Source organism: Scyliorhinus canicula, chromosome 1 (assembly GCF_902713615.1).
Source record: "Scyliorhinus canicula chromosome 1, sScyCan1.1, whole genome shotgun sequence".
In the NCBI taxonomy this organism is placed as follows: domain Eukaryota; kingdom Metazoa; phylum Chordata; class Chondrichthyes; order Carcharhiniformes; family Scyliorhinidae; genus Scyliorhinus; species Scyliorhinus canicula.
Genome location: NC_052146.1, coordinates 10012620 through 10025136, shown reverse-complemented (window position 1 = coordinate 10025136; position 12517 = coordinate 10012620). Strand labels below are relative to the sequence as shown.

The 12517-nt window shown below is 43.2% G+C and overlaps 1 protein-coding gene across 5 annotated transcripts in view; it reads right to left on the bottom strand.

Moving 5' to 3' along the window:
* Positions 1-12517, bottom strand: part of golga3 (golgin A3) — an 86484-nt gene that overhangs the window by 37924 nt on the left and 36043 nt on the right. For all 5 annotated transcript variants that reach the window (XM_038807116.1, XM_038807391.1, XM_038807473.1 and 2 more), the window contains 7 exons: positions 9418-9530; positions 8338-9017; positions 6026-6137; positions 5079-5385; positions 2590-2792; positions 1501-1638; positions 544-705 (listed from right to left, as the gene is read on the bottom strand). In XM_038807116.1, coding sequence (XP_038663044.1) covers positions 544-705; positions 1501-1638; positions 2590-2792; positions 5079-5385; positions 6026-6137; positions 8338-9017; positions 9418-9530 — 1715 coding nt within the window. The remainder of the gene's footprint in view (positions 1-543; positions 706-1500; positions 1639-2589; positions 2793-5078; positions 5386-6025; positions 6138-8337; positions 9018-9417; positions 9531-12517) is intronic.

Below are 12517 nucleotides of genomic sequence, written 5' to 3'. Positions count from 1 at the left end.
GCTGGTTAAATAGACAGCATACCAACCAAAAAAAACAGACGAGTGTGTAAAGTTCACTTTTGGTTGGAAATGTTTGCAAATTCATTTTTTATGCTCTATGTCTAAAATCTCTTTCAACACATCCAGCCAGCAGTGAACATTCAACCAGTTGATATCTTTGCGTAAAAGGGAGGGCAGCACGGTGGCACAGTGGGTTAGCCCTGTTGCCTCACGCCGCCGAGGTCCTAGGTTCGATCCCGGCTCTGGGTCACTGTCCGTGTGGAGTTTGCACATTCTCGCCGTGTTTGCGTGGGTTTCGCCCCCACAACCCAAAAGATGTGCAGGCTAGGTGGATTGGCCATGCTAAATTGTCCCTTAATTGGAAAAAATAAATTGGGTACTCTAAATTTATTTTTTTAAAAGATCTTTGCGTAAAGGAACCAATGGAAATGACTGGCCCAGTTGCCAAAGGACTTGTTTCGAGTCTCCTTTTAAATTCCAAACGGCCCATTTGGAACATTTTCAAAGCCAAACAACCACTCCTACAAAACTAGGGCTCCCTACCTGCTCGAGCTGTCTCTCCACTGCGGTCGCCGAATTAGCCAGTTTCTGAAGATGCTCACGCTCTTGCTCAAACTCTTCAAGTTTCCGTGACAGATCATCTTCCACCATTCCCTTGGCCTCTTGGATCTGTTGGAAAGCTTTCTCCTGATCCAACATATCCACCTGTTGCGAAAAATAATCTTTGAATAGTAAAATATCGTATAGCTTGCGAATGGACTAGGTAGTGTTTGGTAGGGGAAGTTTTGTTAAAATTCACGAGGTCAAAGTATGAATCATTCACGAACAGTTATGCTGAAATGATTAAGACCAGATTCCTTGGAGTCAGAATGTTCTCTGTATCAAGGAAAGCAGAAGAGTTTCTGCAATCCATTCTCCAACACTGTACTACTATGTACTGTCTATGGTTCCGGTTTCTGGGCACGATGAATCCCATTTATTGTTGTTTTTAGCAGATTAACCACCATTGATATGAGCAGAGTGACTAAATTTCATAGTTTAATGAAGCAGGACAATATAATTTTAAAAATGTTTTAAGTGATAAAAAAATGTTCACATTCTTCTTCAGGGAGACACATTAAAATATAAACAGCATCCACCAACTCACTCAATCTACCATCGGTCCATTGTGAGCTGGTGTAATGGAAACAAGAGTGATCCCATGCTAGTGGCCACTACGGGGCATTACCTGGCAAACAAGAGTGGTAGGCTAAAGGCTTTTGAATAGTTTTACATTTTAAACAGATCCTATAATGATGGTGGGTACAACACTTTTATTGTCAGCATCAACAGATATGCTGCTGCTCTGGCATGAAACTAATATTTTCTGTTCTGCTCTTGTTTAAAAAACAGGTAGATCAGAATCAAAACTGAACTTTGTAGAAGGCTATACTCTCAGGCAAATAGCTGCCACCAGTCACAAAAAATTAGCACAATTAATTGAACTCGTTTAATTTTCACCTCGATATTTTGGAGATGCATGGCAATGCGCTCCTTTTCTTTGATGGATCTCTGCTGAGTGTCTGTAAGTTGTTGACACAGAGACACATTCTCAATCTTGAGATGCTCCAGCATTGCTGCTTGGGCCATGTGACCAGCCTGTGAATAAAACAAAACTACATCCAATCATTCGGAAACATTACAACTGCAGCACCGCCTAGCTTAGCATGGAACAGTAGTGTGGTATCCCTTAGTTTGGTTTCACTGTAAACTGCAGTTCATCTCAAGAGAAACCATTTCTGGCAGCCAAGCTCTGCACACATTTACAGACAGTGCAAGGGAAAACAATAGTAACCACATGTTGAGATATAACAATTTTTGTTTTTAAATTGGCATCGGGATGAACTCCAAACTAAACTTGGAATGCAAAAAGGAGCTAAACTGGATTAGTTTGGGTTTTGTGCAACATGGGCATCTCCAATGGTTGTAAGAAAAATCTGTCATGACGCCTACTGAGGGCGGCATGGTGGTGCAATGGTTAGCAGGGCAGCACGGTAGCATTGTAGGACAGCACGGTAGCATTGTGGATAGCACAAATGCTTCACAGCTCCAGGGTTCGATTCCGGCTTGGGTCACTGTCTGTGCGGAGTCTGCACATCCTCCCCATGTCTGCGTGGGTTTCCTCCGGGTGCTCCGGTTTCCTCCCACAGTCCAAAGATGTGCAGGTTAGGTGGATTGGCTATGATAAATTGCCCTTAGTGTCCAAAATTGCCCTTAGTGTTGGGTGGGGTTACTGGGTTATGGGGATAGGGTGGAGGTGTTGACCTTGGGTAGGGTGCTCTTTCCAAGAGCCGGTGCAGACTCGATGGGCCGAATAGCCTCCTTCTGCACTGTAAATGCTATGTTCTCACAGCACTGAGGACCCGGGTTCAATCCCGGCCCCAGGTCACTGTCATTGTGGAGTTTTCACATTCTCCCCGTGTCTGCGTGGGTTTCACCCCCACAACCCAAAGATGTGCCGGGTAGGTGGATTTACCACGCTAAATTGCCCCTCAATTGGAAAAAGTGAATTGGGTACTCTAAATTTATTTTTTTTAAATTATGCCTTACCTGCACATTTGCCATTTCACTCTGTAACCGCACTCGTGCCTCTTGTGCCAGTGTCAGTTGCTGCTGGTACCAAAGCCTGACCTGCTGGAGAGAAGTTATTTCAGACTGGGAAGCCTTCAGCTGGCTTGTCAGAGTGGCACGGTCCAACTGTACCTGCTGAAGCTGGCTCTGCAAGACCGTCATTTGTTGCTGAATAGCATGAACTGCAACAAAAAGTTACAAATACTTCAGAATAACTGCTGCAGGTTAGTTCCTTATGTGTTTTCTTCCAAACAAGGTTCAGGAAGATAGAATTGGGATAGACAAGAACAAAATGACTATATCTTTCATGGTCAACAGATGGGATTTCAGTAAATTACTTATCAACCTAATCTGGTGTGACTTTCAAAATCTCCAATTCCAGAATATAACTCAGTGAAGATTGTCAATGAATGTTATTCAAAATTACCAATTATGTCTAAAAAGCAACACTGATCAAACAAACAGATTGCCGGTTAACAATATGTAGCTAGTAATGAAATTATACTTCACACCAAAAGACCAGTTTCCTTGTGAAAAATCACAAATATTTGCAATGGCTTAATTAAACTTAAAAGTTAAATATTTAATCTTGAAATTGGCCAATTAATTCAAAAACAAGGTAAAACTAGCTTCACAAGTCAACAGAATCCTAGCTAGTATTCTCAATTACTTTTCATCATCCATCACATATATATACAGAATTTCACTACACTATGAAGTCACTTTTCCTTAAAGAATTCAGAAGACGGAATGAATAGTCTTGGAAATCAGACCACGTCCTGTATTTTTAAAAAATGTATAATGGGATGGGGCTGTCACTGGCTTGGCCAGTATTTATAGCCAATGAGAGAGAGTGTGGTGATGAGCTACCTTCTTGAACAACTGTAATCCATGTGTGCCACGATTTTGACTCAGCGACAGTGAAGGAACAAGGGTCTATCCCCAAGCGCGGATGGTGAATGGCTTGAAGGGAACATTCAGGCAGTGTTGCTCCCATTTTCCTGCTGTCCTAGTGGTGGTTGCTGGTTTGGAAGGTATTGTCTAAGGAGGTCTGGTGAGTTCCTGCAGTGCATCTTGTAGATGGTACACACTGCTGCCACTTAGTGCCTGCGGTGGAGGGAGTGAATGTTCATGGATAGGGTGCCAATCAACGAGGCTGCTTCGTCCTGAATTATGTCAAGATTATTATGTGTTGTCGGAGTAGCACTCATCTAGGCAAGGGATGAGTATTCCATCATTCTCCTGACTTCTGCCTTGTAGATGGTGGACAGGCTTTGGGATATCAGGTAAATGACTTGCCGCAAGATTCTGAGCCTCTGACCTGCTCATGTAGCTACAGTATTTATATGGCTGTCCTTTCAGTTTCTGGTCAATGGTAATCCACAGAATGTCAGTAGCGGAGGATTCAGCGATGGTAATGCCATTGAATGTCATGGGGCAACAGTTAGATTCTCTCATGTTGGAGATGGTCATTGCCTGGCACTTGTGTGGCACAAATGAGACTTGTCAGCTCCAGCCTTGATATTGTCCAAGAATTGCTGCATTTGGGCAAGAACCACTTCTGTACCCGGCTCGTCAGGAATAGTGCTGAACAATCATCAGAAAATATCCCCACTTCAAACCTCATGGTGGAAGGAAGGTCGTTGATGAATCAGTTAAGGTGGTTGGGCCTGGGACGCTACCCTAAGGAACACCTGTAGTAATGTCCTAGAACGGAGGTGATTGACCTCCAACAACCACAACCATCTTTTGTGCCAAGTATTTATTTATTTTTTTATGGTGGCCAATCCGCCTACGCTGCACATTTTTGGGTTGTGGGTGCAAGTCCCATGCAGACACGGGGAGAATGTGCAAACTCCACATGGACAGTAATCCAGGGCCAGGCTCAATCCCTGGTCCTCGGTGCCGTGAGGCAGCAGTGCTAACCACAGTGCCACCGTGCCGCCCCCTTTGTGCCAAGTAGGACTCCAACTAGCAGTGTTTTCCCCGATTTGCATTGACTCCTGTTTCACAAGGGCTCCTTGATGCCTCTACACTCAAAGCTTCCCAATACACATTAGCTGGGTACACACAACAAAAAGAAAACTTGGGCAAGCAAGCATAACTTGCAAGCAAGCATAACTTGCAAGCATCATTAAAACTGTTTCCTGGAAATAGTCATGCACGTCAAGGAGAGGAGGGCGAGAAGGGCAGGCTTCATTTATTTGGATAAAGGAAAGAGCCACAGATGCAGTATATGATGCTCGCATCCCAGCCTGGGGACCATCGGGAATGCTGGTCCGGGTCTGGGCTGCAGGTTTTAAACTTCCACCAAATAGTTCCAATTGGGCGAACCTCCACCTCCTCAATGAGGGAACTCTTACTCCACGGGAGGATTCATCGACGATCGCCTTCGTGGTCATAATAACAAAAAAGGGCTGTAACATGTTCTTACTGAGCACAGATTCAGTAACCCAATAATGACATACCTGAATTATCTCGGTTAGAGAGGGTATGCTGCATTTCTGTAACTTTTCCCATCAGTCTCTGGTACTGCTTCTCAGACAATTGAAGATCATTGTTTAGAGCAGCCAAACCGGCATTTTTAGCCTCGAGATTGGTCTGCAGCTCGGTCATGGCCTGTTCCAAACTGGAACACGTTTGTCGTAAGGTGCTTACTTCAGAGTTCAACATGCTTTGCTTTTGCTCACTGAGGACCTTCTGCTCATCCTGTGCTTGTAGTCGTGCATTTAAAGCTGCTAATTGGGCCTGCAATTCAGTCTTCTCTTTCAAACCCTTAGGAGTTTAAAAAAAAATAGTAATGATGACCTTTATTCATTTTCTAAAAACCAGATGTGCCTTCCTCCAGTTGGTTTAACAGTGATATCAGAACACCTGAAACGGAGCATAAACTTATTTTACAAGAAAAATTACACAAACTCAATTCACGTGGACACAAAACTTAGAAATTCAAAGAAATAACCAAATGAGTGATATTTTGAATTTGTACTTAGTCCTGTGGGAGCTATTAAGAGAGGGGAACGCACTTTAAAGGATCTTTCTACATGATCACGAGCAGTAATATGTTTACTAAACCTGGATTATACCACATAAGTAATGAATAACAAAAACTAAACACAAATTGCAAGATGGACTTTTTTCTTTGTAAACCAAATGCCAGGTGAAATTTTACGTCTGCAGTGCAGATCAACAGGCTCTCACAATTTGAAGAGCAGTTTATAGAAACTCAGAATGACTTCCAAGTGGTCTTTTCATCAATATATAGATGTGGTGGATTAAAGATGTCTAGCATTGATTTGTGGTTTACACTGATTTAAAACACACTGAAGATGGAAAAGTGCTCATGAGTATCGACCAATGCCCCCCCACCCCCACCCAATATGGCAAGCAGAGGGCAATGAAATAGCATTTTCACCTCATTAGCTTCAGAAGATAGAGCTTCCAATTGTCCTTCAAGTCGCATTTTCTCTTTAAGAATTTGCATTAGGTCATCATGGGATTCCGCCACAGAACTTTCCATGGAAACACTGTATATTGAAATACAACACAGGCTAATCTGAACACACTGTACACCACACAGTCAACATTAAACAGAAAACAGTTCCAGCAGCCCCATTAGATATGCATTTCCTGTGTGAACTCTCTACTTATTTGGGGGAAATGGATGCATTTGTTCCACTAATAAAACTCAAAACGTTCGCTTAGGGTTGCTCACAAAGCAAGAATGAGTAAACCATGAAGCTCAAAACCAAATCACTATTCAAATGTAGTTATTTGTACAATCGGCAACATCAGTGATGGCTTCATTTCCCCAAAGCTTTTCTGTATTCATTCACGGGATATGGGCATTGCTGTCAAAGTCCTCCTATGGTGCTGGTGAGCCACAACAGCGGAGTAGCTGGTTAGGCCACTCCAGCCAGCAGCAAGCAGTCACACTGAGGCCAAACCAAAATAATGACAATACATTTGCTTTCCCAAAGCATTAAGTAAACCATTTGTGCCTTTATGACAAGCTGGTAGAGGTTTGAAGCTCTCTGCCACAAACAGATGTTGAAGCTAGATCAGTTATTAAGTTTAAATGAAATGAAAATCGCTTATTGTCACGAGTAGGCTTCAATGAAGTTACTGTGAAAAGCCCCTAGTCACCACATTCCGGCACCTGTCCAGGGAGGGTGGTACGGGAATCAAACCGTGCTGCTGGCCTGCTTGGTCTGCTTTAAAAGCCAGCGATTTAGCCCAGTGTGCTAAACTAGATAGATTTTTGGTAAGCAAAGATATTAAGGGCTATGGGCCAATGGAGTTAGGTCACAGATCAGCCATGATGTCATTGAATGGCGGGACAGGCTCGAGGGGCTGAATGGCCTACTCCCTTTTTTTTCAAAATTTAGAGTACCCAATTCTTTTTTTCCAATTAAGGGGCAATTTAGCATGTTCAATCCACCTACTTTGCACATCTTTGGGTTGTGGGGACGAAACCCACGAAAACACGGGGAGAATGTGCAAACTCCACACGGACAGTGACCCAGAGCCGGGATAGAACCTGGGACCTCAGCGCCGTGAGACTGCAGTGCTACCCACTGCGCCACCGTGCTGCCCTGAATGGCCTACTTCTAATCCTATATTCCTAATAGTTTCCTGGTGACTGTCAACTGAACCCAAGTCTCTAGATCATTGGTCCAGCACTTTGGATTACTAGACCAGTAACAATTTGAATTATGCAATCCTTTTATAATGGGGAAATTGAGCCATGATAGCAGTGATCTGATTCACACAGTGAGGGCCAGCCGCCTATGGTGGAACAATCAGAAATCTGGAATTCTCAAGAGGCCAGAATTTGAGGAGTTCCATTACCACATTCACACAAAATCTAACAGAGCTGCCTCCACAATCACTGGAGGGCAGGCAGCTTAACAATAACCAAGATAAACCTGAGCCCACAAATACAAAATTAGCTCATTTAGAAGGAGCAACCTTATTGTAAAAGGCCAACCTAAATTGGGATTGGACCGGGCAAAGAAAGAACCTTCAGACCTACAAAATAATTTAGTTAATTTTTTTTTTTTTTAAATGCACTCCGAAGTGAAAGGATGGCACAGTGGTGCAGTGGTTAGCACTACTGCCTCATGGTACCAAGGACCCTGGTTCAATCGCGGCTCTGGGTCACTGACTGTGCAAACCCCACACATTCTCCCAGTGTTTGCGTGGGTTTCACCCCCACAAGCCAAAAATGTACAGGGTAGGTGCATTGGCTAAATTGCCCCTTAATTGAAAAAAAAGAATTGAATACTCTAAATTTAAAAAAAAACTCAAGTGCTGAACGCCGTGCTTGATTGGGCCAGTGGGGAGGGAGAAAGGGATTTTGATAAATTCCTGCCTAATCATTTAAGCCAGGTCATTTTTAACTCACATGGGTTAATGACAATACACAGTGCCAGGAACTTCACTCATTTATAGAGATAGATTCAGCATCTTTCCTAATGAAGCATTGTTAAAACAAAATACTTAATGCTAAAACAGACATGACATTAATTCTATTTGGAACAATGTTGTTCATAAGAAAGGTTCTGATTGCAAAGTTCAATCCTCAAAACATTTGCTTTCTATTAAGAATTCACAGCTGATTTTAGCAGAAGATTGTGTCAGCATGTGCCGAGTAAAAGAATATTTCAACTTCTGTATTTCCTTTGGTCAGCTTCTGTAAGGATATGTTATAGATGGTGCAGTTACCTGCTGGAAATGCTGTCTCTCCGGCTCCGCACTGCTCCATTCACTTCCTGCTGCTCACTCTGATGTTCTGCTGCTGCAGCTTGCAACACCTCCCCAATCGAAGGGAACTGCCCCATATCATTTGATAACATTTCGTGTCCATCAACAGTGTATGTATTTTTCTGCCTCATGTCCAGTGAGGACATGGCCCCATAAATACCACTGGTAGATATACTGCTGTATGAAGAACTGTCACTTTCATTCTCGTCTTGCCTCGCTCCCAGCTCATCTATCTCAGAGTTACTGTCCTCAATATGTAATGAAGCCTCCAATTTATCACCATTTTCTGATGCAAAGCCTATTTCGGATATGACCGATGTGGATGAACCAGTCCTGTTCTGGGATAATGTTTCCACACTGGAAGACCTTCCAATACTACTCACGGTCTCAGAGCTATCCATTTTATAATCCGCAAGGGATCGTATTTTGCTGGTCTTGGAACTCCTTGAAGTCTTTTCATCTTTGGAAACATTTGGCATTCCAAGGCTTCCCACCTTGGGTCCTCGTGGAACACTGGTCCTCAGGAAGGAGTATTCCGTCGTCAAGGCGAGGGTGTTAGCTCTTGGAAGTACCTCTGGATGGAACATCAACTCTGGGTCCAAAGTACTGCTGAGTCGATTTTTTGGCGTTGATTGCTTAGACTGAAAGATAAAAGTAGAAACATCATTCTGAAAGGCTGCTCCCCAACAAGACAGGGCTTTGGTCTGTGAAATACATAAATTAGGTTTTTCAGATATTGCTACTCAATGAATAGAAAATCATAGAATCGCTATAGTACAGGAGGCCATTTGGCCCATCGAGGCTACATTGACACTTCCAACAACGCAGCACTGCCTCTATAATACAGCGTCAGCCTAGATTATATGCTCAAATCCTGAAATGGAGCTTTAACGCACAATCTCTGTACTTTGACGAGTGCATAACTGAGCCAAGCTGGCACAGGTTAACTACTACAAGCTGGGTCTAATCTCAACCGAGTAGGAACACAGAGGAACGGGATCTCCTCATCCACTCCTAGCTGCTGTATCCAGGCACACTTACTCTCTGCTGATGTCTTTGCACTCTGTACTGTTTGAGTTGTTCCTCAAGACGCCTTTGAGCCTTTGAACGTATTTGCTCTTCATTCTGTTCTTTCAAAGATGGATCCGTTGTACCTGATTTCAAAACAAAATCATAAATTGAAACCACCTACCTCTTCCTATAACATAAGCCAGAACAATTACAACTAACTTTTAAAACATCAGCTCTTAACACTGCTTATTTATAAAAAATAGCTTGTCAGAGAGTTTGCAAACTAAACCGCTACAGCTATAATCATTTTGTCACAAAAGCCCGTGACCCGAAACATTCACAAATACACTCCACTTAATCTTTTCTAGACTTATGTTGCCAGGGAAACCACAATCTAGACACGATGACTATTCTTTCATCGAGAATCAACCTCATTTAACCCAGATTTATTTTTATTTTTTTAAATACACCCCTTTTCACATCAAATTCTCATTCCCTTGATTATAGTCCCACCCTCCACCTCCCCGCACCCCCTTCCCTTCCCCTCTCCTCCCCTCCCCCTCCCCGCACCCCCTTCACCTCCCCTCCCCGCACCCCCTTCCCCTCCCCTTTCCCACCTCCCATCCCCCTCCTCCCTTCAATTACAATGTAGAGAAATTCATTACAACATAAATGAATTGTCAAAGAAATCTGGTGGTCATAAATGGATAGCTATGAACCAATTGGTTACCTAACCTGACAAAAAGATCGCCCAAGTTTATTTAACAATTTCTTATTTCATGTTACGTACAGGCAGTACGGTAGCACAGTGGTTGGCACTATTGCCAGCACCAGGGACCCAGGTTCGATTCCTGGCTTGGGTCACTGTGTATGTGGAGTCTGCACAGGTTTCCTCCGGGTGCTCCGGTTTCCTCCCAGAAGCCCTGAAAGATGTGCTTGTTAGGTGAATTGGACATTCTGAATTCTCCCTCCGTGTACCCGAATAGGCGCCAGAGTGTGGCGACTAGGTGATTTTCACAGTAACTTCATTGCAGTGTTAATGCAAGCATACTTGTGACACTAATAATAATCGTTAGCGTGAATTCTCCAAGCAGACACGGGAAGAACGTGCAGACTCCGTAAAGACAGTGGCCCAAGTGGGAATCGAACCTGGGACCCTGGTGCTGTGAGGCAACAGTGCTAACCACTGTGCTACCGTGCCGCAAGATTATTATACATATGGCAAGAACCAACTTACAAAGCAGATTTTTGTAAGCCACTAGCATCAGTGCTAACCACTGCACACCACCGTGCTGCCCAAGTGATAAGGAACTCCCTCTGTCCAAATATAGGTGGGCATAATGTAACGCTTATGATTTCAAAAAAACATGCTCGTATCCCGTGATATTATCAACTGTGGGGAACTGTTTAAATTAAAAAGGTCCAATCATAAAGCAACTGCATAGTCACAAATGCTTTTTTTTTTAAAGTTACTCCTCTTTACAAAACAGCAACACGCTGGCTGCCAGCCATGCTGCCCTCAACATGCCCCCATTTGGCAATCCTCCTGCCACAGTTAATCTCCAACATTGTGTCAGGCCAAACAACTGACTGGGATTAGAGCACCTCCTTGTGGTAGAAACTATAAACACAATATCACACATCCATCAACCTAGTGGCTAAACTGAAGACCTTGGCTAATGGGCTTAATGTAAGAGGGGGGAATATTGTGATTTTGTTTTCTTAAATGGCTGGTCTACGTTACCTGCTAATTTGAATAGGTAATCCTAACCACGACAGGCATCCTGCAATTGCCAATGTAAGGTGAACTTGGCAAAGGAAATAATATCAATCTTTGTCTACAATTCCAGCATGCAGGAACAGGCAAAAAATCCCAAGGATTCAGAATCTATCAATTACCAAATACAGTAAACATGGATACTTCAAATCTGGATACAAAGCATTTTCATTAAAACCGACAACTAAACTCATTTGTATACACACACACACACACACACACACACACGCACGCGCACACGCATACACAGCTGAAGCAGTGCAAAAGAATCAACAAAGGCCATAGGATTTAGAGCAGCAACATTTACTGTTACACAAAGTGGAATTTGGTTGTGTTTTCTCTGCTATTTAAATTCAAGATTGCTAAAACAAACCATGGACTGTTTCCTTTTTTGAATTCTCCACCTCATCCCTCACTTTCTTCAACCAAGTTTGGGAGATGGGGCAGGAACATTGACACAGCTCACATCAACACGATCCTGTAATCTTATGTTTGTAAAGGAAGGGCGGCACATGGCACAGTGGTTAGCACTGAGACTATGGCGCTAAGGACCTGGGTTCGAATCTCGGCCCTGGGTCACTGTCCGTGTGGGATTTGCACATTCTGCGTGGGTTTCACTCCCACAACCCAAAGATGTGCAGGGTAGGTGGATTGGCCATGATAAATTGCTCTTAATTGGAAAAAAAATGAATTGGGTACTTGTGGTGAATGTAACTCCGTAATTCACACTGTATTGTATATGCATGAGACCATGCATTGATAAGCACAGTTGCGTTGCCCGATCACTAGGGGGAGTAGCGCTGGGAATGCTCCACCCTTGGCTCCGTCCATGACTCGTCCCCCTGGACTGCTGTATAAATACCAATGCTCAGAGCCAGTCGTTCAGTTCATTGAGAGTTCAACGTGAGCAGGCTGGCTCTGTTGTAAGTAGATTAAAACCACTGTTCATATCTTAAAGCACGTGTCTAGTGAATTGATGGTTCCATCAGTACTCTAAATTTATTTTTTAAAAATGTATGTAAAGGAAGTGGGGCTGGTCTTGCAGCTTCATGCCTTCCCCAATATTATGATGACACACTAGGTAACACTCATCCAAAGCTGCAGTTCATCCAGCCTACTGTAACATACAAATGTTGTACAAGGTCTGTGTGGGTGAACATACCTAAAATTAAATTAATTTGGTCTGCTATGTTGTCGCCATTTTTAAGAACACAACTAAGTTGCCATTGCAAAGAGCTGATTTTCAAAATTTGTTAGCCCCGATGTATTTTTTAAAAATTAGATTTTTACAATGCGAGTTTATAACACTACAGTTTTAATTGGGGGGGGGGGGGTCGTTGTTCTCTGGGATGG